This window comes from Papio anubis, chromosome 10, assembly GCF_008728515.1.
Source record: "Papio anubis isolate 15944 chromosome 10, Panubis1.0, whole genome shotgun sequence".
Lineage (NCBI taxonomy): Eukaryota > Metazoa > Chordata > Mammalia > Primates > Cercopithecidae > Papio > Papio anubis.
This window is the reverse complement of record NC_044985.1, coordinates 43,057,103-43,083,093: the sequence shown is the minus strand read 5'-3', so window position 1 is coordinate 43,083,093 and position 25,991 is coordinate 43,057,103. Positions and strand designations below refer to the sequence as shown.

At 34.7% G+C, this 25,991-nt stretch overlaps 1 protein-coding gene across 39 annotated transcripts in view; it reads left to right on the top strand.

Annotated features, from left to right (window-relative positions):
• Nucleotides 1-25,991, top strand: part of BAZ2B (bromodomain adjacent to zinc finger domain 2B) — a 407,614-nt gene that overhangs the window by 305,426 nt on the left and 76,197 nt on the right. For 31 of the 39 annotated variants that reach the window (XR_004176705.1, XM_031651777.1, XM_031651775.1 and 28 more), the window contains 7 exons: nt 6,441-6,533; nt 6,649-6,710; nt 10,609-10,674; nt 12,408-12,473; nt 13,898-13,942; nt 14,186-14,218; nt 15,459-15,524. Coding sequence is in view for 38 of the 39 variants with exons in the window: in XM_031651777.1 (XP_031507637.1) it covers nt 6,441-6,533; nt 6,649-6,710; nt 10,609-10,674; nt 12,408-12,473; nt 13,898-13,942; nt 14,186-14,218; nt 15,459-15,524 (431 nt within the window). In the remaining variant the exon portion in view is untranslated. The remainder of the gene's footprint in view (nt 1-6,440; nt 6,534-6,648; nt 6,711-10,608; nt 10,675-12,407; nt 12,474-13,897; nt 13,943-14,185; nt 14,219-15,458; nt 15,525-25,991) is intronic. The other 8 variants (XM_031651787.1, XM_031651802.1, XM_031651800.1 and 5 more) reach the window with 2 other exon arrangements.

The following is a 25,991-nucleotide window of genomic DNA, read 5'->3' as shown; positions in this document are numbered from 1 at the left end:
AGATACCTTGTATTTGCAAGGCATATATGTAAAGATATATAACGATGTAAAATAAAGGTTTAATAATGAAACTGACTTAAAAATCTAACAGAATTTTACTTCTCATGGGTTTTTATTATGCCTATAAATAAGCAAAATGTCGAGGAAATGTATAAAAGACTTGTTTCTATGTATTGTAAACACCATCATAATATTGACTTCTCTGTTGCTGCTTTGCTTTTTGTTATAAAACAAATATCCATGACAAAACTCATACTATAGAATGCTTTAAAGACACATGTAATCTTAGTGCTTTGGGAGGCCAATGTGGGAGGATTGTTTGAGGCCAGGAATTTAAGACCAGCCTGGGCAACAAAGCAAGACCCCATCTCTACAAATAAAATTTAAAAATTAGCCAGCTTTGGTGGCACGCACCTATAATCCTAGCTATTGTGGAGGCTGATGTGGGAGGATCCTCTGAACCCAGGAATTCAAGGTTACAGTGAGCTATGATCATGCCACTGCACTCCAGCCTGGGTGACAGAGTGAGATCCTATGTCTAAAAAATAAATAAATAAAATAAAAGACACTGTCATTCTTATCAGTGGAATAATTAATCTTTCCAGAAATATGTATACACATACATACACATGCGACCATTCACATGTACATGTATATCCTTTTTGATTTTTAAAATAAATGGACTTGAATCAGTCTCTTTTTAATGACTGTTTAAGCTATTTCCAGATCTTTGCTATCATACAATTGTAATAAATATATATTACACTTTTCTAAGCATATATTATACAAATCTAAACATATTATACAAGTCATTTTCAAGTTTTTGTGGATAGCAGGCAGATATTGTCTCCAGTTTATACTTTGACTAATAGCTTAACTGCCTAGCATATAACTTAATATCATATAAGTTTTTTTGTCTTAGTGTGTATATTAGTCTATTCTCACACTGCTATAAAGTTACTACCTGAGACTGGGTAATTTATAAAGGAAAGAGTTTTAATTGACTCACAGTTTCGCATGGCTGGGAGGCCTCAGGGAACTTACAATCATAATGGAAGGGGAAGCAGCCACCTTCTTCACAAGGCACCCAGAAGAGAGAGAGAGCAAGGGAATCTGCCACTTAGAAAACTCAGATCTCGTGAGAACTCACTTACTATCATGAGAACAGCATGGGGGGAACCCCTGCAATGATCCAATCCCCGCGCACCAGGTCCCTCCTTCAACACATGGGGATTACAGTTTGAGATGAGTTTCAGGTGCGAACACAGAGCCAAACCATATCAGTATGGTAGTCAGATTTTTTTTATTTGATTTGATTTCTTATAAGACTTTCATCCCAGAGAGTTACTGGTGAAGGTTAAAAAGAAAAAGTCAGTAAATTAACAGGCATAGATGGGTTTTAAAAATTGATATTGTCAGTAAGCTATTGACTCTTCTTAATAATGTTTAATGCTGGGGAATGTGGACATTGTTTGCATAAAATAAGAAAGTTTGAAATTAACTGATAATCAAAACATGGGCTCTTCATGGATATTTGGTATATCTAAGTATCATTATAAGTTAGAATCTAAAATAGCAAATTTAAATTTGGAAAATTAACTATATTTTTGTTGTAACAAAGTAAAAGTTAATTATTCAACTTTTACCAAATGTATATTCTCCTTCCAGATTTCAAATTGATTTGTATTCAATCACATAGTTTATCCTTGTTATAATATACTGGGTTGCATTTTGCAAGTTCTGTTACCTTTGACCTTATTGTATATTGCATGTGCTCCTTTTCAACATGTATGTAAAGATTATTTAACAGTGAGTAAATAATCATTATTAATATATACAAGTATATGGAGTATTGTTTGCATTTTTTCTTGGGAAGAAAAGAAAGTAAAAATGAAGCACTTTATCACCTCTTTCATTTCTAAAAGCCTTCTACGGTAACACTTTGGGGGTTATCTGAGAGGATTCTAGAAGAAGTTTTTGTTATATATTATTATCCTTCTCTGACCAACTAGACTGAGAAACCGGACTTAATTTGAAGAAGGGTTCAGAATAGTGAGATAAATGTGAGTTTAGAATGTACATCCAAACATTGTGAAATGAGAACTCTAATTTCTCGGTGTATAGGTAAAAATCTGACAAAGTTTGAATATGATAAAGACTTCCATTCTATATAAATAACCTGCTTATTGATTGACTGATACTATTAATATCTCAAATTTTCCAAAATAACAAGTACACCTATTCATTTCATATGTGATTGAAACTGAGATGCCTATAAGTAATCTATACCAGGCACCATTATTTTAAGTTGTACACTAAGAAAGAAAAGAGCTGCCAGTTGTCAGTTACATTCTGACCTTAGGGATATCAAGATGTTTAAAAAAGCATCTTAAAATCAAAGAAATGAGTTATATCCAAAATATCCCTAATTCTATATGAAAATAAACTTCATCTTTGAAATTAAAGTGGACAATTTCGTAAGCCACAAAAGATACTTCTCAAATTAATATTTTAAAAGGTAATTACAATATATTCACCAACCAAAAAACCAAATAAATGAGAAGATACTGGAAGTAGTTTATTTCTACAGCTTGGACAAACTTTTCAAGGTATCTAACTCATTCTCTTTCCTTTGTATTCTCTTTTTTTCCTTTTTTTTTTTTTTTTTTTTTTAATTTTAAGATGGAGTTTCACTCTTGTCACCCAGGCTGAAGTGCAATGATGCGATCTTGGCTCACTGCAACCTCTGCCTCCCGCAATCAGCGATTCTCCTGCCTCAGCCTCCTGAGTAGCTGAGATTACAGACACCCATCACAATGCCCAGCTAATTTTTGGTATTTTTAGTAGAGATGGGTTTTCATCATGTTGGCCAGGGTGGCCTCAAACTCCTGACCTCAGGTGATCCCCCGCCTTGGCCTCCCAAAGTGCTGGGATTACAGGCGTGAGCTGCTGTGCCCGACCTTTTTCTCATGTCATCTTCTTTTCCAACTGCCCATAATGTAAAATTTAAGCTATGTAAATTTTTAATGATTAATTAAAATTTTATATTTCTTGCTAAAGTAAAAAGATGTGAATTGAACTTTAAAATTTTTTTGGTCCAAAGATTTTTCTAAATTACTGGCCAGACACAGTGGCTTATACCTGTGTAATGCTAGCACTTTGGGAGGCCAAGGTGAGAGGATTGCTTGAAGCCGGGAGTTCAATATCAGCCTGGGCAATAAAGCAAGACCACAAAAAGAAATTTTTTAAAAATTATCTGGGCAAGGTGGTACACTCCTATAGTCCTGGTTATTCAGGAGGCTGAGGGGAGAGGATAACTTGAGCCCAGGAGTTGGAGACTGCAGCAAGCTATGATCATGCCACTGCATCTGGGTTACAGAGTAAGACCTTGTCTCAAACAAATAAACAAAAATTATTGTGGACTTGTGTAGGGCTTGAAATTGACTGATACACTCATACACAAACATGGTTCTATATATATTATAGAATTTTCTTATTAAAAGTTAAACTTATATTAGAGAATATCAGTTTAGCTTGGAGCAAAAGAGCATACTTATGCCATATTTTCTATGAAATGTTTTTATCAGTACATCTTTACATCTCAAGACAGAGTCAGGTCTCTATTGTAGAATTCAAAACTTTCCATCCTTAATGTTAAAGAAATATTTATCTGGCATTATTATAGATGAGAATAATATTCTTCACCCGTATTATTATCAGAGGTTGCTGACCCTGCAGGTCAGTTTATAAGTTTTTATGTCCCAGAGTATTTAGTGAACAGGAGATCCTTTTTGTGTGACCCAGAAATTTTTAATGATGCCTGTAACCTCCTAATTTTGAAAACGGTTGGGACATTGGAGATAAAACGTTATCATCTTCCATTTTATTTTTCAATAACACTTCTAGTTTACTAGATGAAATTTGACTCTTTTCATTCCTTCTCCTTCTTAAAAGTCTCAGTGATAGAAAATTGGCCATAGTGACCAACTTTACTTCAGCTATTATGAGGACATACAGTTACATTCTTAGCTAAAATCTTAAGGCATTTAAACTTTGCTTAAAGATTTTTAGAGATAGTAGCATATAGACTGTGGCGTCAGAAAGTCCTGGGGTTTCTTTGGGGGTTTTTTTGAGAGAGAGTCTCACTGGCGTGCAGTGGGCAATCTCAACTCACTGCAACCTTTTTCTCCCGGGATCAAGCGGTTCTTCTGCTTCAGCCTCCCAATTAGCTGGGATGACAGGTGCCCACCACCATGCCTGGCTAATTTTTGTATTTTAGTAGAGGTGGGGGTTTCATATGTTGGCCAGGCTGGTCTCAAAGTCCTGACCTCAAGTGACCCACCTACCTCAGCCTCCCAAAGTGCTGGGATTACAGTCATGAGCCATCGTGCCCAGCCAGTCCTGGGTTTTTTTCTTGGCTATGCTATTTAACCTCTAGGAGCCTTAATTATTTTACGTGTAAGTGGGGCAATAATGTTGATCTTATAAAGTAGCTGTGAACATTAAACAAGGTGATATAAATTTAACACAACAGGCCGGGCGCAGTGGCTCACGCCTGTAATCCCAGCACTTTGGGAGGCCGAGGCGGGTGAATCACGAGGTCAGGAGATCAAGACCATCCTGGCTAACACAGTGAAACCCCATCTCTACTAAAAATACAAACAATTAGCTGGGTGTGGTGGCGGGCGCCTGTAGTCCCAGCTACTCGGGAGGCTGAGGCAGGAGAATGGCTTAAACCCAGGAGGCAGAGCTTGCAGTGAGCCGAGATCGTGCCACTGCACTCCAGCCTGGGCGACAAAGCAAGACTCTTTCAAAAAAAGAAAGAAAGAAAAAGAAAAATTTAACACAACGGTACCTGCAATCAATAAATGATGGAAATTTTTAAGAGCTCAAGTGATTCACGTGTTAGCAATTATATTCATTGTCAATGAACATAATTTAGGTTTCTGTGTTCAGTGGCTACAAAATTTATAACAATGTCTAATACAAAGTGATGCTTTCTAAAATGATGATATGATCAACATTATACACCACTTTTAGCGTTAGAAGTATTCAGACCAAGTTTACCAGCAGAAGAAAGCAAGGATATTGCATGGTTTCTTTGTCTGTTATACCCTTTGCCACAATAATGCTCGGTAACAACCCCCAAACCTTAGTAGCATTAAACACTTTCTTAATCACTTGTGCAGATGGAATCAGCTGGAAATTAGCTAGGCAGCTTTGCTTGTCTTGGCTGGGCTTATTCACATTTGTGGGGTCAACTGGCTCCCTGTGTCCCAATCTTCCAATAGCCTAGTCCCCAAATCATATCTTCAGTCATGGACAAAGCACAAGAACAAAAGCAGAAAGAATATAACTAAACTTTCAAGCTCTGTTTTCATCACAACTGCTAACAACCTCTTAACCATGGAAAATCACATGGTTGACTTCAGAATCAAGGGACAGGAAAATATATTCCACCTCTCGATGGGAATTGCTCCAAAGTCACATTACAAATGGCATGAATAAAAGGAGGAATGAAGAATTGGAGCCATTAATTTTGTTCATCTACCATAGTTTCATACATGTGTCCTTGAAGATAATAAGAACTAGGTTGTCTTTAAAAGTCATTGAAATTCTGCATTCTTTTCATTTAGGAGATTTAGTCCCTCTCCGTCATAAATGAAAATACCACTGGATTCAGGAACTTAACCATTATAGCTAATTGAAATACTAAGTTTGGGTGGGAGGGGACTTTTATATTTGTTTTAATTGGAAGTCTTCCTTTTTTATATACGCTAGGACTGAAGCTACATTACAATTCTTAAAATACTAGCAGCTATTTTCCCACTAAGTGGGATTTACTTGAAATGTGAAAAAAAATGTACTTAAATAAGCCTCTCTGATAAAGATTAAAAGAAACCTCATTTTTATGTAGTCCTAGATATGGGATCATATTTGATGAAATAATTTGATTATTTCCGTTGGAATGAACACGACATTGTCTACCACACCACTCTCCTACTTGGTATCTGTCTGACCTTAGGCAATTTTCTTAAATATTATATCCTCAGCCGGGCACACCTGTAATCCCAGTCCTTTGGGAAGCCAAGGTGAGCAGATCACGACGTCAGGAGATCAAGACCATCCTAGTCAACATGGTGAAACCCCATCTCTACTAAAAATACAAAAATCAGCTGGGTGTGGTGGCGCGTGCCTGTAATCCCAGCTACTTGGGAGGCTGAGGCAGGAGAATGGCTCGAACCCAGGAGGCGGAGATTACAGTGAGCCGAGATCGCGCCACTGCACTCCAGCCTGACCACAGAGCGAGACTTCGTCTCAAAAAAAAAAAAAAAAAAAAAATTATATCCTTTATGATGATACCATTTTCACACAGTTACTGTTTTAGGTTAGTAGTTACACAAAGTTGTTAATATTCTTTGAAATTTTGTGTTTTTCAGAAATAGCCAGGCAAGCAGCACAAATAAAGCTTTTGAGAAAACTTCAAAAGCAGGAACAGGCTCGAGTTGCTAAAGAAGCCAAAAAACAACAAGGTGAGTGATTTAAATGATAACATAAACTCGAAGAGTCAGTACTGGGGAATTCATGAGAGGTTTCTTTTCTTCATTCCCTTTTTGATGATATCTATCCTTTGGCTTCTTGTTGTAGCAATAATGGCTGCTGAGGAGAAGCGAAAGCAAAAAGAACAGATAAAGATTATGAAACAGCAGGTATGTGTATGTATTGGAACTGACTTTTAAAATATGGGACTTATTTTGAGGATTTGTTAATAATGTACATTATTTTTTATTTCTTAAATAACTGTATTTCACATTAATGTTTGTGTCTTATTTAGAAAATTGCTATCTTCTCTTAATTAAAATTTTACCTGTTTAATAAAGTATTCTACTTCCAAGTGTTTAAAGAAATGATTACCAAACAGTAAATTTGTGTAAGTACTTTAATATCCTTGTAGACTTTGTATAAGTTGATATCTTGAACAATTTTCAGAATTTTTAAATTAATATATCAGTCAATGAAGTATATTACCCGAATGTTCAAATTTTAATAAAGCCTGTTGTTCTTAAACATATAAAATATTAGTAGAAAATTAAATTTAAGTTATACAAAATAAGATTTGGCTTCATTGCTTCTGAATGCTTTCAGGGTTACTTAAAAGTTGCCACTGCAAAAAAAAAAAAGGTGAGAGCATTATTTTAGCAAATCCAGAGTTCTCTGTCTTGTATCTACAATATTTCTCCCCGTGTGGTTTTCAAAATTAAGTTTAGGTAAGAGAAGTAATTTTTAAATTTTCATAGATAAAAATTAAGTGAGAAGGTATTCAGCTTCATTTAAGATGAGAATGTGTAAACTACTCTCCCATCTCCTCATATTCATGGTAACATTAAAGCAGAAAGGAAATGGGAGAAAGTACTATTCTTTTAAAAATGTTAGGAAGCAAGTAGTTATTTCTGAGAATGAAATGAAATCAATTATGTTACTATATAAATACCTGCTAAATAAGGGGCTTGGGTTGGATTTGATGTGATTATCTCTAAGGTTTCTTCCAGTATTAACTAAAGCAATATGACTAGAAAAGTTGCTATAGAGTTGGGATTTAGGATTTGAGTTTGTAGTCAGTCAGCCTACGGTTAAATATGGGCTCTGCTACTTAATAATTTTGTGACCTTAGATGAATGACTTAACCCTTAAGTCTTTATTTCTTCCATCGTAAAAGAAGTTAATTGCAATATCTGAATAAATGAGATAATGAACGTAAAGTGCCTACTGCAGTGACCGGCAACAAAACACATGCTCAACTTTTTAAAAATAAATATAAAACATCCAACTACACAGTATACTCTTTTACCACCATAATTTAAAGTAGCAGTTGTAAACTTGAATTCCATCCTTAGTTTGTTAATTGTGACTGCTAGACATTGTAAGATTGACCTGAAATAGGCTAATGAATGCATTTGTTAAAATATATTTACTAAAGAGTATATATGAAAAAATAAGTTCATATTTCATTTTTAAGTGAAATACTGTTGTTTCTGTTATACTTTTATTTAAAAAGTTTTATAGCTTATTCTATTTCCTAATGGCTGGAGACTCATTAGATCCTATCAGTACTTTAAATTCAGCTTTATGATCTTAAAGTCTTACAGTAGCTGCAACCTAAATCCACATGGTCTTTGCTACTCATTGAAAAAGCATTGAGCTCCAAAGTTTCCAGCAACATTAATGCAAATGAACTGGTCTTAATGTTTATCAAGATATTTATCTGAGGCCAATCTCAGAATACCATCTCATTTATTTGATTCAACAAAGTGAATCGAAGTATAGAGTAATTCTACTCATACTATCTGTTATATAGGGTCTATTTTAAAGTCAGCATTTGATCTAGAATAAAATAGGGTATGTGTTTTCATCCTTTGGATTATTTTTTCCACCTAGTAGACCAAAAATATCACCAGGCAGTCCTTAAGACAGTTTTCTGGAAGATTTCAGAAACATTATTACAAAGCAGGAGGCACACAGGCATTGGGATCTGACCAGGACTCTGTATTACTACGTATTGGACTTCAGACAAAATATTTACTTGCTGAGAACCTCAGTTTTCTCTTATATAAAAAGAAGATAATTTAAGCTTCTATGATTTTTTAATGATTGATAAGATATTAAATGTAAAGTGACCAGCTCAGTGGTTGAGTACCCGACATTGTAAAGTTAACCTGTATTATAGTAATTTACCATGTTTATCTTATCTACATGCTAATGATAACACTACCAAATATATATGGATATATATAAAAGTCACTTGAATAGTTAAGATAAAGCTTTAGATTGTGTATGTCAGCCCCAACATTCCCTGCCTATCTGTGCTTAAGAGAACAATGAATGACTTTTGCTGACTTGAAAACATAGCACCTTATAATGTTATAATTGACAAGAGCAGGAAAGTTAGATCAAGAGTATACTTTTCTCAGATATCAAGTTCTAATTCAAATAAATACTGCAAATATGGATCAAATACAATCTTTTCTAAGACTTGGAAATTAAACAAAAGATACACTTTGGGGTTTTGGGTTTTATTTTTTGTTTTGTTTTTCTTTGTTTTGTTTTTTGTTTTTTTAGACAGAGTCTCCCTCTGTTGCCCAGGCTGGAATTTCAGTGGCATGATCTCTGCTCACTGCAGCCTCCGCCTCCGGGATTCCAGCAGTTCTTCTGCCTCAGCCTGCCAGGTAGCTGGGATTATAGGCATGCACCACTACACCCGGCTAATTTTTTGCATTTTTAGTAGAGACAGGATTTCACCACCTAGCACTGTTCATTTCTCGAACTCCTGATCTCAGGTGATCTGCCCACCTCGGCCTCTCAGAGTGCTAGGATTACAGGTGTGAGCCACAGTGCCCGGCCCACTTTGGGGTTTTTATTTTTGACAGCCTACAATTAATAGTCAGTACCAAGATAGGATCACCAAAATCAAAGAATGTGATCATTCTTGTGAAATCAGAACAGTAATCCCTAAAATTTCATCATCCTGCAGTAGACTCCTGCAGGGAATCAATAACATCAGTGTACATAAAACAATTAAAATGTATATCAAAGTATAACTTCAATAAGTACAACTAGCATCTGGAGATAGGAGCAGGCATTGTGAAATACAGGTGTATAAAATGTGTTGGCCCTGGAAATTCTAGGATAAGTACAGTTTTCAATTAGGAAACTTTGAATTTTCTTTTTTAACTTGTATTGATTCCCATCAGTGCCAATTTGGGACTTCTGAATGGATTAAAGAACATGAAATTTCTGAGAATGTTTTATAGAATATGAGATAATTAATATGAGATAATTTTTTAAATTAAAATGTAAATTTTTGTCAAAATTTATATGATCACTAAGTTATAAAACATATCCAATAATCAGGTTATTAAATTTAGACAATGTGTACCCCAATTATGTCCTACAAATAATTTCCTGGAATGTTAAATTGTAATTAATTAATTTTAAAATAATGTTACAGGTTATTTCTGAAATGGGCTAATTGTGATAATTATAAGCAATGTTATATTGTCATGCTATTCAACGTGTGAAATAAATTTTAGAATGGAAATTATTGTTAATAATGTTACAATTGTGTCACTGTATACTTTTTAAAGCATTTTATTTAATCACGACAAATGAGAAAGGGCAAACACCTCTCACTATTTTACACAAGAATAGTTATTATTTGCTCAAGACCATTCAATAAATGACTGTAATCCAGAACTGGCTATATGTTTTCTGACTGCTGATACATGATTTTTCTACTATTAAGTCCTATATTTATTTCAAGTTAAGTATTATTTGTAATTGCAAATATTTATAAAGATCTTCAGGGTATATAGTTTAATCAGCTTGCTTCGCTGAGTTTCTGTTTATTTAGCATTTGCATTTTACAAATTATGAGAAACTTTATCAAATCATATTAGTTTCAGACATGAAAATATATATGATTTTATACTAAATAATTAAATTTTTATGTCCCACCTTTGGTAATTTTGTACTTATATTTTTATTATTTGATTCTGCTCAAATACTCTTTACTCAGTTTATTATCTCAAGTTATCATAACTTTTCCTACAGGAAAAAATTAAGAGAATACAGCAAATCAGAATGGAAAAAGAACTTCGAGCTCAGCAAATTCTAGAGGTAGAATTCTTAAATTTAACATAATTAAAGTAATATAGCCATATATTTTTAAGTCTGCAAAAATAAAGATTTTACATGCATGTTTTCTCACGTTTGTCAGATACTCTCTTTAAACATTCTGCATAGAATAAAACTTTATCTGAGCCTTATTTAGCAAGCTAATCTAATCCCAACAATAAAGATATACAAAATGAGACAAAAGAAACAGGAAAACTTCTGAGCAGTCAATGGAGTTGTCATAAAGTTCATGCGGTAAAATGTTTTACTTCTATAAAAGTAAACAACAAAAGAAAAATCATTAGGGCTTATAGTCCGATATTTACTTTTAGTTTAGAAACAAATGTTTACAGAAGTAAACATTTCAAAAGTAAAAATAAATTTTAAATGTACAAAGTTTTATCAGATTGTTTTTCTGATTTCTAGCATATCCCTCTTCCTTGCAAGGCTAATTAGAATAGAGATAGAGGGGACATCTGTTGGCAACAGCAAAAGTAATAGGCAAAAGATAGCAAGGAAAAAATACAGGAAAACTTCAGCTAGCACATATAGGAACTGAAAAGCCTAGCAACAGCCTGTAATCTTTTATTTGAATAGCAAGCAATTTTCAAAACCTTAATAGCCCAAAGGCATTACTCTTTGGAGCTGTGCAGTATGACTGATGTTCAAAATAATTGCCCTGAGTCATCAAGAATACGCCAAATTAGACACGGTACACAGTACACAGGCATAGTGGTGTCTAAGCAGGCACGTCTCAAAATTATTTCCATCTGAAATAGTGAAAATAAACTTCATGTTTAAAATTATTACAACTTCTCCACCATTCCGGAAACTGCTGCCTTATAGAGCAGTTTATTCCCTGAGGGCTCCAGATAACTGAGGTTTTCTCTGTTACAGTTTTATTCCTTCTAGAAATACACACATATTTTCTTACCCATTTCAAATTAATTTTAAAAACCAGAAATTGAAAATATTATTTTAAAGTAAACTGACAATAACTGCTAGGTAGTTATGAAACTTCTACACAGTTCATGATTTTAAGATTATGAAGCTTATGTTTGATAAATAGCATGATCTTAATAGTCAGATTGTGACTCATGAAAGATAAGATTACAAGTTTTCATTCTATTAAAAAAAAAAAAAAACACTTGAACTTAACCACACTATACAGAGATGGGGAAAATCAGACCTAATATGCTTAACTTAAAAGATATAATCCAATAATGAATTTCTTTATCTCAAATTTTTAAGATTTAAAAGTAAATTTTAAATAAAGTTAACATGTTCATTCTCAAATATTACTAATTCTTGAAATAATTTTTATTTATCAATTAAAATCTATTCTGTTTTCTAAATGTTTTACAGTGATTATGTTTTACTTTTAAAATCAGAAAAACAATAAATGACATAAAATCATTTTTCTGTGATTAAATTTTAAGGTAAAAGAACATAAACACTCAATTATTTCAGACTTTTAACAGAGCTTGAAGAAGAAAAGCTGTCATATTCTTATGAATCTAAGAAATTTTTGTGTATTCTAATGCTAACCTATAAATTAGAAACACAATTATTACATTAAACATAATGTTAACTGGGGGGAAATCTGTAATTGTCTCCATATATGTTACATATTGTTTCGTACCTTGTGAGACATGTAGCTTCATTTCAAGTCTGACATTATTTGCAAGTTGTAGTGGTGCTGTTGCATGACTTTGAGACCTGTTTTGCATGCACAGGCTAAAAAGAAAAAGAAGGAAGAAGCAGCAAATGCCAAATTATTGGAGGCCGAGAAACGAATAAAGGTTAGTTTAGATGAGAATCAGAGCTTTTACTTTTGAAAAATAAAAACTGTATGTTATACTGGCATCAATTATATGAAACAATATGTCTTCAAAATGACTATCTGAATATATGTTTAGCAGATACAGCATGTGTATAATGTATGTTTTTATTTGTATGTATACTGTATGTGTATTTTTATTTTATTATGCAGGGTTTTTTTGTAATGCTTTGAGCTCTTTAGGAGACATCAAATCAGAAATGCAAATTGTTGCTTAATACCTGTATGTAGTTTTGCTAAATAAGAATGACTCCCCCAAAAAAACTGTTTTGTGTGTTGTTTATGTTTATGTTTAGCCATAGACTAGATATGGTATAGGTATGTTTATTTTTGTGTCTCAGTCTGATTCTCCCCTTTATAACTTTTTCTTTGTTAATATTCAGCAACTGTTTTATCTATTAAAAATGAAAAGCCTACAGAAACGAAAGCCAAACCTCATCAACTGTTATTTACCAATAACAAAATTAGCTGTTTTTAATTATTTTAACTTCAAGTATTTGGGGGTGTTTTGTTCTGATTTCCTGGCATGGAGTATAAGAGAGATGTCCCCTCCCTCCCCTCCCCCATCCTGCCATCCACCAGTAACTGAATACTGAAAGGGGGTAGCTGGGTGAACCTACTGGTACTGGAAAGAGCCACCACAGTTATACTTTGTAAAGCCAGGAACTGTTTATCTTTTCTACATAGACTCTCTTACTTTATTTTTTAAATTTCTACCTTTTCATGTTTGCCGTTAATATTAATTTCACCATATTTTACCTTTATAAAAATAATGAGATTGGTGACGTTCCTTGAATGGTTTGCCTTACGCCCCATCCCCTTGGAATGGTGCCCTGAATCATAGGTGGACATGAAAATTTCACACTGATTGCCTAGTTTTTATCACTTTAATTCATATGTAGTGTATAGAAATGAAAAACATGATGTTAATTATAGAGTATATTTGAGAGTTCATATTCAGAATGGAGAGAGTTCTAATTGGCTAGACTTGAGGGTTGCACCATAATGTATCACACTGATTAAAAAATACATGTGTGGGTTATATCTGATAGACTCTGACCATCTAGCTAGTTAGTTCAATGAATGTGCCATTGAAATGTGCAGTTAGATCAGTCATTCATTAAATTTTAAGTAAAAATGACTGCTGAAGAAAGATCCTTGCTACCATATTTGCTATGTTATACACTTTGTATGTAAGTATTTGTTGGGTAGAAGCATACAAAATCAAATTGACATTTTATAAGTAAAAAATTATTGAATATTGGCCATTTCATATGGTTCAACCTAATGGAAGACTATAGAATCTCAGAAAAGGAACTTTTAACAATTTTAGCATGTTCTAAATCTTCTCTAAAAATCATGTATTAAAAGTTTCTTATTTTTAAGGAAAAAGAAATGAGAAGACAACAAGCTGTTCTTCTGAAACATCAGGTCTGTAATGTATAGTTATACAACTGTTGAATGTACATTTTATACCATTGCTTAAACCTATTTGGGGGAAAATCTTCAAAATATTTTCTTTAAAATTTCTGATATAATTTCTGCTTAAGTTTTTCCTTCAACCTACAGTTTATTGCCTTGCTTTGGTATTGGTGTCTTTTTGGGGGGTTGAAAAATTGGTTTTATGACTCTGTGATTTCTGTTTCATAATGTTGTGCCAACTCTTTCTACCAGGAGTTGGAGAGGCATAGACTAGATATGGTATGGGTATGTTTATTTTTGTACATCTAACACCGCATTGTGATTTGGTTGTGATATGGTTGTCATAGCAATGCATAAAGTGTAGCACTGGCTGCTGTCATATTACATACTGCTGCATGGCTTACAGCACAGTGCATTGCATACATCTGCTTGTCTGTCTATAAAGAAGTATGATGCATCTCCAAGATTTTACACTGAATTGTACAAGCCTTAAATAAGGCTGCTGTCTAAAAATTTACATTACTGATGTCACAAAGAAAGTTGGATCACTATACAATTAGGTATAATTATGACCAATATTCTCCCATCATTCTAGATGCAAAACTGCCATTGAATACAGTGGGAATTTTGAGTTTGCTTGATGAGAGAATATGAAATATATTCTGGTTTCATAGACAAATTTTAGAAATAATTTTGGAAATATCCCTTTGGAGAAACCAAATATGCTTAAACAAAAAAATCGATTAGATATTATAAATATGTGATTTTTTTATTTTAAAAGTAAAGTGAGATTATCAAATTAAACCAGTGCTTACCTTATTTTCATACTGTGCCTTTAAGATTCCACCTGTTAGCCCATGGTGCAGCTTTTGTGGCTTTAAATAGTGTATCAGGTGGCAGACATCAGTAAATAGGAATATCCCATTTCACTGGTGTTGTATGTGAAACAAGACTAGTTTAACTAAATTGGTATAAAAGCCTTAAAAAATCTTTAATTTGTTGGTGGCTTATTGGATTTACAAAATGATTTTGTAGTTGAAATAAAATAACCAACTCTAAAATCATGAAGTTAAAGTGACTATAAATCAATTTCTTCCTGATCTAAAATTTTAAGAACAACACAACCTTTGGTTTAATTGGCCATAGTATTTGTGGTTTTTCTAATAGCAGATGTAAGGTAACTGACCTGTTCCAGCCAACCATTATGCTTTTCGTTCTGCCAGCTTTTGAAGGAGCATCACAACTGACCATAAGTAAATCTTGTATGCTTCTGTTTACACTGTCTCCATGTTCATTGCTTTACCTTTTTGCTTTTGATTGTTCTTGTATTTGCTTTCTAAACCTGAACTAAAACATGCACAGACTGGCCATTCTTGTCTTATATTTAGTATTTACTGTGACTTGTCTATAAATGCTAAACATGCTATACTGAGTTTTTGTTTTGTTTTTGTTTTTGTTTTTCCATTGGAAAATCAAACTGTTAATTGTGGTTGAGTTATTTTCCACATTTTATCTGGCCTAATAGGAACGAGAGCGAAGGCGACAGCACATGATGCTTATGAAAGCTATGGAGGCTCGTAAAAAAGCAGAAGTAAGTGTATCTTTCTACAAAAATATTACCTTATAAAGTAACACTTTTTCCTAAGGCATTGGCTCTTCTAAATATAAATTTTTCAGAATATAGGTTTGTTGTGATTTACTGGCTTTCATATGCAAACCAGAAATTTAGAGATAGCAACTGAGTGTTAGAACATAAAAGAATGTAGGAAGAGTTCCAATGTATGTGTTAGTTTTCCTGGCTAAGATTTTAATTGTCTTTTTTTAGTGTAGTAAATGACATTGGTTTAGATAAAGGTAGCTATTTATTACACCAGAGTTTCACAAAACTAGTATAACAGCATGCCTGGACAAGTCCTGTATGTCGTAATTCAAACACAAATCATTCCGACCATGGATTCCTGCCCTAAGAATTATTCTTTAGTATTCTCTATGTAAAATTAGGCCTAAGTACTTTTCTTAAAGTAACTTTTAACAGATAATTCAGAATAAGAAAATTATTGCAGTACATCAGAATGAGCTTATTTGGAGTTTAATGGAAATCACATAAAGGTTAAAATAGATATATGTTACAAAGGAATAACATTGTGCCGGGCGCGGTGGCTCAAGCCTGTAATCCCAGCACTTTGGGAGGCCGAGACGGGCGGATCACGAGGTCAGGAGATCGAGACCATCCTGGCTAACATGGTGAAACCCCGTCTCTACTAAAAAAATACAAAAAACTAGCCGGGCGCGGTGGCGGGCGCCTGTAGTCCCAGCTACTCGGGAGGCTGAGGCAGGAGAATGGCGTGAACCCGGGAGGCGGAGCTTGCAGTGAGCAGAGATCCGGCCACTGCACTCCAGCCTGGGCGGCAGAGCGAGACTCCGTCTCAAAAAAAAAAAAAAAAAAAAAAAAAAAACATTGTGTATTAAAACAGTTGAATAGAGTTATTATAACTGGGGTTTTGGAGGTTGAAAGACACAGATTCCCCTCCTGGTTCTGCCACCAATTTGCTTTACATTTTCAAGCCATTTCTTTAAAATTGAGATGATACGTACCTCCTAGGATTATGGGATTATCGAGTGAGATAAGCATTTAATAAGTGAGAATTAATGAAAATGATACTGTTTGATCTAGAAGTTGGGAGGCCTGTATTTCAGTATTTTGGTCTCAGCTCTAGCTTAAATTAGCAATATAGATTTTTGGTGTGTAGAGAAAATAAGTGTATTGTTTTGGAACCTGTGCACAGTAGCCAGATTATCTGAATTTGAATTCCGATTTCATTACTTTCCAGCTATATGCCCTTGGGCATGTTATTTAACTTCTCTGTGATTCATTTCATCTATAAAATGAAGATAATACTAATTTCTGTTTCGTAGGACTGAAGAGATGATTAAATGGATATGTGTCTCTGTGTGTGTAAAGTTCTTAGAACAGTGCCTGGCACCACATAGTACCTAACCATTGACACTACATATGTATAGAATGGGCCTAGCAAGATGCATCCCAGGTTGCGAACTACTGACACAGATTACCTCTTAGCAGAGACTTAACATAGCATGTAACATATATTACAGCAATCACTTTCTGTGACTTTTCCTAAAGGTTATGGAAGTTTTACTCCAACACTTTTCCTGCTGTCTTTTTTTCCCTAACCTTTTGATTACCCAGGCTTATTGACACCCACTATACCTAACATAATAATTGAATCTATACATCTGTGCATGGAAATATAACCATAATCTCTGAAAAATGACAGTCACGGAAAGAGAGAGGTAACGTATTCCAGGAATTGGCAGGGCTGCTCTGTATTCCATTATGGAAACAGTACAGTGAAGGGAAGAGTAGGGAAGGGGACTAATTAAAAGCCTGAACACTGAATCTAATTCCCTCAATCTGGAGAGATGGAAATGGAGGGAGCAATTAGTAATTCAGGAAAAAGACCTAGAAAATTCCTCAAGAGACAAGTTCTTCCCTACCAATTGTGGGTTTTGTTTTTTTGGTTTTTTTTTTCTGTTTGTTTGTTTTCTGTTTTTTGTTTTTTTATAAGAAGGAATAAAAAGAACCAGGGCTTGCCATTCTGGTTTTTCTTGGCAGGGAGGAAAGCTAACCAAAATAATCCAAAACGTTATCTTCAGGCATACTAGGATTCATTAGAAGAGAAGATCCTGTAAAATAGTAAGAATGAGATCATCTGAGAGAGGGAATATCCGGGTGAAAGAGGCACCCCAAAGGCCTCAAAGACATGAACCCTCCCGCTGGTTTTTCATATTAGCCCACTAGGGCCTGGGGAGAGTGGGGGAAGCTGCTGCAGAGAGGTGAGGAAGATCTGGGTTGAATGGAGGGTGATAGCCACAGGATAAATAAAGCTGATTAAAATTAGATATTCTAAGAATCCGTCAAAGCTCAAGAGCACCTCTCAAGAGGAAAAGGATATACTCTTGACTAAATAGAGTGAATCTGCTACAGTTCTTCCAATAAAACTGAGAAAGAGATTCCAGATACCTGGTACAGCTCTTCCTCTCCTAGCTACCTTTGTCCTGAGCGAAAAGAAGTGGAAGTAGAATACAGAATACTCACCCACAAATCTGAAGTACTTGTAAGTCTAAAATCAGGTAGCAGATAGAGAAGAGCTGCAGGAAAATTAACCCACCTACATTGGAACAATACAAGTTGTGAATAGGGCTGGACATATTAAGCATAAGTACTTTGAAAAGAAATGGTAAGGCAACTGTGTTAAAATATTGAACCAAAATAAAGCCAATAAATGCATATGTACATAAATTAATTACTTAAATTCTAATGGCTGAAAGAGTGAGCCTGGTTTCTCGGTTCTCATTATTGCTATCCTCAGCACTCCCTATACATTCTCTACAGAGCAGCTAAAGTGATCTTTTCAAAAAGTAAACCAGGGCTGGGCGCGGTGGCTCACGCCTGTAATCCCAGCACTTTGGGAGGCCGAGGCGGGCGGATCATGAGGTCAGGAGATCCAGACCATTCTGGCTAACACGGTGAAACCCCATCTCTACTAAAAATACAAAAAAAATTAGCCGGGCGTGGTGGTGGCACCTGTTGTCCCAGCTACTCGGGAGGCTGAGGCAGGAGAATGGCGTGAACCTGGGAGGCGGAGCTTGCAGTGAGCGGAGATCGCACCACTGCACTCCAGCCTGGGCGACAGAGCGAGACTCCGTCTCAAAAAAAAAAAAAAAAAAAAAAGTAAACCAGATCATATCCTGACACTATCCAGGGGACTCTCATTGCAATTACAACAAAGTTCAAACTCCTCACCATGGCATTTTCCCACTGACCTCTGCCTCTCACTCCAGTTTTACTTCATACAATTTGTCCCTTATGCACTATATTCTGGTCATTTTTGTCTTGTTATTATTCCTGAATGAATGGTCTGTGCTATTGCTGTTTTTCCACCAAATATTCAGATGGTTTCTATTTGTTGTTCAATCATCAATCAAATGTTAACTTTTCAAAAAGGCCTTGCCAGCAGGAGAGTCGCTTGAACCTGAGAGGCGGAGGTTGCAGTGAGCCGAGATTGCGCCATTGCACTCCAGCCTGGGCAACAAGAGCAAAACTCCATCTCAAAAAAAAAAAAAAAAAAAGACCTTCCCAGAAACCTAATTTTGCTTTATCTTACACCCCACACCATTCACTCATCTTATTGTTTGTGGGCTAGTTCCTCCCAGAATATAAGATCTATGAGAACAGGACTCTTGTCTGTCTATGCCATTGTATTGCCAGTGCCTCAGTTAGAACCAAGTAAATAGGAGGTGCCTAGAAAATTGTAAATGAATGAATGGATAGGGTAAAATTAAAGTGATTGTGGCAGAACTAAAAAATCAAATTAAGTACAAAACAATCATTAAATTTTGAGTATATTATTATGTTTTCTATGTAATTCTCTTTGTATGATAGAAAACTCTTTTTATTTTATTTTTCTCCAGATGGTGTTCTTTTGTTACAGTCAAACACTCAAGGAACTATTATTTAACAATGCAATAACATATGCCACAAATAATCCTCAATCAGAATGTTTCAGAAAATTTCGTAGATAAAATTGAGTTCTTAAAATGTTATTGGCCAGGTGCAGTGGCTCACATCTATAATCCCAGCACTTCTGGGAGGCTGAGGCAGGAGGATCACCTGAGGTCGGGAGTTCGAGACCAGCCTGATGGAGTAGTGAAATCCCTCTCTACTAAAAAATACACACAAAACAAATGAGCCAGGCCTGGTGACACACACCTGTAATCCCAGCTACTCGGGAGGTTGAGGCAGGAGAATCACTTGAACCTGGGAGGCAGAGGTTGCCATGAGCAGAGATCATACCACTGCACTCCAGTCTGGGTGACAGAGTGAGACTCTGTCTTTAAAAAAAAAAAAAGTTATCATCTGCCATAGACCCATGAACAGGACTCATGGACTGGGTAATTTTATCAGTCATTTTGATTTTGAATTGTGTTCCTCTACTGTGGGGGTCCCCGGGGTTTCCGACCAGTACCTCCACCTGAGCCGGATGCCAGAGCCTTACCTCCTCCCAGATCAGTGGCAGGATCAGATTCTCATAGAAGCGTGAACTCTATTGTGAACTGCACATGCGAGGGATCTAGGTTGCATGCTCCTAATGAGAATCTAACGATGATCTGAGGTGGAACAGTTTCATCCTGAAACCATCCTCCCCACCACCCCACCCCTGTGTCTGTGGAAAAATTGTCTTCCATGAAACTGGTCTCTGGTGCCAAAAAGGTTGGGGACCACTGCTCTAATGAGTGGTGCCCATAGATCTGTGATCAACTGTTAATCTTTCAAACTACTAGTATGTGCCCAAGATTAAATTAGATACTGTGGGAAAAACAAAATATTCAAGATGCAGTAATCATATCAGAGAGATAAAATGAACAGTATAAGTGGTTAGGCAATAAAAGACCTATTTTTAACAACGATCAAAACTTTCACCCAGTCTTTTACATAAACCTCAGTATTAACAAAGCATTCCTATATGTACTTGCCCATTTCCTCATTATTACTTAAGATGCACAAGATGTAACTCATGGAATGTCAACAATGGGCACATTGTGGCTTTATATTCTGCCACCCATTACCTCCTGATAGCCCAAATCTGTAATAATTTTCTGTTATTACCTATTTAAAGAACAAACTTTATTATAAAATGAAGGCCAAATGATACTTAGGCAAGAACAGTTCAAAATTCTGAATTGGCTTGTGCATAACCCTGATTATAAATATTCATACCTTTAAATCTTTAATTATTCTATTGTAAAGAAAGAAAACTAGGATTAAAATGAAAATGTTATGAATAGTGTTTAATGAGTAATGAAGTTTAAAAAACAAATTGATTTCACCATGTTGATTAAAAATCTCCTATATTACCTGAAATTATTCGAAGAAACTCCCCACACCTATCAAAGGAGGTAACAAAAACACCGCTTGTGTGATTCTTTGTGTACACTACACTGATCTTTTGGATTTAGTACTACTTTAGTATATTTTTCACTAAAAAGCTCTCAAATTTCTCTTGGTTTTCTAGTTGTGAAATCTAATTTTTATAGTTTTTCCATTACACAAATTTATAATTAGTAAAAAAATTATCAGATTTATATAAATTATCTCCTTATTATTATATTAACATTAAAGGGCCATTAGTATATCATCATAGTTCATAAATATTTTCATAATGTAAGAAATAGTCTTTAGCCTCATGAATACAAAAAGCTTATTTTCTAATATAATTTAATATGAAATACATCTGCTTTCATTATTACTAATCCGTAGAAACCAGGTTGGTTTAAGCAACATGAGAAAGTAACATTTAACTCAAAATCTTCAGTTTCCATTATGAAAACTTCAAACTATACCAGTCACAAATTTATAATCAATTTGCTCATATTAACTAAATAATCAACCATAGTAATTTTAACACAATCTTCTGCATGTCTCCCCAATGATCAATAAACTGCAAAAAGTTGTTAAACGTGTATCTATCACAGAGTGACTATGTCAGCACTTTAGGAGACAAAGCCATAAAATGGAAGAAAGTTTCAGGTTTCAGAAGTCATGTAATAAACAATTAGAAAGCAGAAAAAAATGCATAATGATTCAAGTAATAAAGAATATTTCATAATTATATATTTAAACCAGTCATTATTTGGTAAAAACAAAAAAAGCAAAATTGCACATGTAGACAGTTTTTAAGCAAACACATTTTTAGTTGACAAAATAGTAAAGATACTTAAACAATACTTATGCAAATGTACTTTATTTCAATTTTAAAATTGTCTTTATAAACAAATATTAAATTATTCTATATAAACAATTTAACGTTTAGCACCATAGGAAAGATAAAAAATTTTTTTTAATTAAATTTAAAAAATTCAGGGGCTGGGTGTGGTGGCTCACACCTGTAATCCCAGCACTTTGGTAGGCCTAGGTGGGCAGATTGCCTGAGCTCAGGAGTTCAAGACCAGCCTAGGCAACACAGTGAAACCCCGTCTCTACTAAAATATGAAAAATTAGCCGGGCGTGACAGCGTGCACCTGTAGTCCCAGCTACTTGGGAGGCTGAAGCAGGAGAATTGCTTGAACCCAGGAGGCGGAGGTTGCAGTGAGCCAAGATTGCACCACGGCACTCCAGTGTGGGTGACAGAGTGAGACTCTGTCTAAAAAAAAAAAAAAAAAAAAATGTGGAATGTTAAATGTCATGTAAAAAAGTAGACCTTGGAAAGAGTTGTTTTTATACTTATTAAAATCTGTAACTCTAGAATTATTAACAATGTCAATTTTAATTTAGGAGACATTTATGTAATAGTAGCTATCCTACATAATATTTAAGATAGTTTATCTAAAGTAAGTACAGAATAACCAGAATACGTAAGGAGCTCAAACAACTCAATAGGAAAAAATCTGATAATCCAAGTTAAAAGTGGGCAAAAGATCTGAATAGACATCTCTCAAAAGAACACATACAAATGGCAAGGGAGTGTATGAAAAGATGCTCAACATCATTGATCATCAAGAAAAGGATATGAAAACTATATTGAGACATCATCTCACCCTAGTGAAAGTGGCTTTTATACAGAAGACAGGCAATGACGAATACTGGCAAGCATGTGGAGAAAAGAGAACCTTCATATGCAGTTGGTGGGACTGTAAATAAGTGCAGCCACTATGGAAAACAGTATGGAGGTTCCTCAGAAAACTCAAAATGGAACTACCATATGATCCAGCAATCCCACTCCTAGGTATATACCCAAAAGAAAGGAAATTAGTATATCAAAGAGATAACCTGTACTCACATGTTTATTGTAGCACTGTTCACAATAGCCAAGATTTGGAAGCAACCTGTGTCCATCAACAGTTGAATAGATAAAGAAAATGTGGTACATATACACAATGGAGTACTATTCAGCCAAAAAAAAGAATGAGATCCTGTCATTTTCAACAACACAGATGGAACTAGAGTAGAAGAAGCCAGGCAAAGAAAAACAAAATTCACATGTTCTCATTTATTTGTGGGAGCTAAAAATTAAAACAATGAATATGGCCGGGCACAGTAGCTCACGCCTGTTTTCCCAGCACTTTGGGAGGCCAAGGTGGGTGAATCATGAGGTCAGGAGTTCAAGACCAGCCTGGCCAAGATGGCAAAACCCCATCTCTACTAAAAAATACAAAAATTAGCCGGGCATGGTGGCAGACTCCTGTAGCCCCAGCTACTTGGGAGACTGAGGCAGGAGAATCGCTTGAACCCGAGAGGTGGAGGTTACAGTGAGCCAAGCTTGCGCCACTGCACTCCAGCCTGGGTGACAGAGCAAGACTCCGTCTCAAAAACAAACAAACAATGCAGGAATATAGAGAGTAGAATGATGGTTACTAGAGGCTGGGAAGGGTAGTGGGGTGTTGGGGGGAGAGAGAATGGTTAATGGGTACAAGAATATATTAGATAAAATTAATAAGATCTAGTATTTGATAGCACAACAAGGTGATTACAGTCAACAGTGATTCATTGTATATTTTAAAATAACTAAAAGAGTATAATTGGAATGTTTGTAACACAAAGAAATGATAAATGCCCAAAGTGATGGGAAAAAATACAAATAAATAAGTACAGAATTTTTCATGTAATATTTTTGTAAGAACATGTGATAAGTAGAAAGTTTTATTCTTTTTAAGTATTTTGTATCTATAAAGTATAAGAAGTATCTTTAGGGTTTCTGGAATCATGTGCTTCATGATTTTTTCCTTTAATTTTTATAATTTATAAATATAAATTAAAATGTAAAAATAATAGGCCTTTTTAAAAAAATTACCTGAAATACTCACAGTCAATATTGGCCCATAAAGCAGTGTCATTTTTGTTCTTTACATCTGTCATCTATAAATGGCTTGTGTTATTAATCTTATTTACACTTTTATCCTTCCTGTACCCTGAGGTAAACCTGTGTCTCTTAAACTATATTTTTGTCTTTTAAATTGGAGTACAGATTTCTGTCAAATGAAATGTTTTCTTCTGATTATGCCTAGAACAAACACCTAGGAGACCCGGTAGAATCATCAAATGCGAAAACCATAAGTCTCTGTGCAACATGATCTCTTCAAAATGGCCTGTTTTGCAATCTATAAGTTATAAACTTCACACTAATGGGCCATTCTACTACATTTCTTGTTTGGATTTTTAACTTAAATAATTCTAAAATAGAATAAATTTATTCTTGTATTTGTTATTGTGCTATTGAATTGTGGAAATCCTTTGATTTATGTTTTAGAGTCCCTAAAATAATCTTTTCATGTAAATAAAAAATTGATTTTTAAATTTTCACCCTATGTGAAACCAGACTCTTTAGGATAATCTAAATTTAATGCATTTGCTATCAACAGATGTTTCAACTTTGAAATGAAATTTTGACTGACTTCTTAACTAAGATATTAGTAAGATTTTGATACAAAAAGATCCCATTATATAATATTATATTTCTTCATAGAATATATAATTACGATGATAAAAAAGATATTTTATTATAAATGACTTATAACCCAAGAGCCCATATTTATTTCAAGAATTTCTGTATCTGGAAAACTGGGTGGGGATAGAGGGAAAAAGAAAAAAAAATTAGGATGATGCATGCTGCTTTGCTTGTAATAATAAAAATAAAATAAATTATTATTATTATTATTATTACTTTGAGATGGAGTTTCGCTCTTTGTTGCCCAGGCTGGAGTGCAGCGGTGCAGTCTCAGCTCACTACAACCTCCACCTCCCAGGTTCAAGCAATTCTCTTGTCTCAGCCTCCCAAGCAGCTGGGATTACAGGCGCCCATGACCACACCCAGCTAATTTTTGTATTTTTAGTAGAGACAGCATTTCACCGTGTTGGTCAGGCTGATCTCAAACTCCGGACCTCAGGTGATCCACCCGCCTCGGCTTCCCTAAGTGCTGGGATTACAGGCGTGAGCCACCAAACCCATCGCTTGGAATTCTTTATAGTTAATCTAAAATCCAGAGCTACATTTTGTAGTCATTGGTAGACAGTCTAAGTTACTGTCCTGCGGTTTTACCAATATTAACATAAAATATGTTTTAACTTTCTTTTCATATTAGGATAGGTTTAATATGTCTTATCTCTGGCAAATCAGAGGTCTGTTATGAACTGACCTTGGAAAATCACAAAATTCCATTGTAAAATCCTATTATTTGGCAGAGCAACAAAATATAATATTATAGAAATTAGATATAGGTTCATAATAAGGCAGCTTACTTTGTCAAGAAAAGGCTAAGGTAAAAAGTAGATAAATAGATTACTCTTCCGCTAGGAGCAAGAGTACTATACAAATTTACATGCCTTCATTTTTGGCCTAAGTAGTGCTGCTACTTTAAACTTTAGCTTTTGGCAAAATTATTGGGTAATAAATCTGTTTAATTTTTATGGGAGGGGTATCTATTTGCAAGCATATCAAATCACAGTACATGCTATATGGCTAAGAAATTAATAATGTTGAAGTAGGTGTTAGAAAAATATACTTTAGATAATTTTTAAATTTCTAAACGTAATCTAAATATTCTTAATAAATGTATTTAATTCCACTTTTGGATTCAAGGTTTCTAAATACTCTTAACTGAAAATGGAAGACAGCAATTATGTTTGCCCACAGAGTAAAATATTAAAAGTGAAGAAGAAATTGCCTACTGAATTCATTTAATAACCAGTTCAAAATGTTACCATAATTTTAGTTTATGTCATTTGAAGAATTAATTATTCAGCAAAGTTATAAATGCTCAAATAATTTTTATATGCCATGGTATATCAAACGTATCTATTACAGTCATATCACTACTGTAATAAGAAGTAAGAACAATACTTAGACTGTGGAGACCAGTGGGAGAGGAAAGTTGGACTGATACAGGCTCAAGAGTCAAAGAGAAAGATAAAATAATTAAAAACTTTTTCCAGGTGTCCAGGGGGGAATTGAATAGGTCCGTGAAGAAACAGGTGAATAAGTTC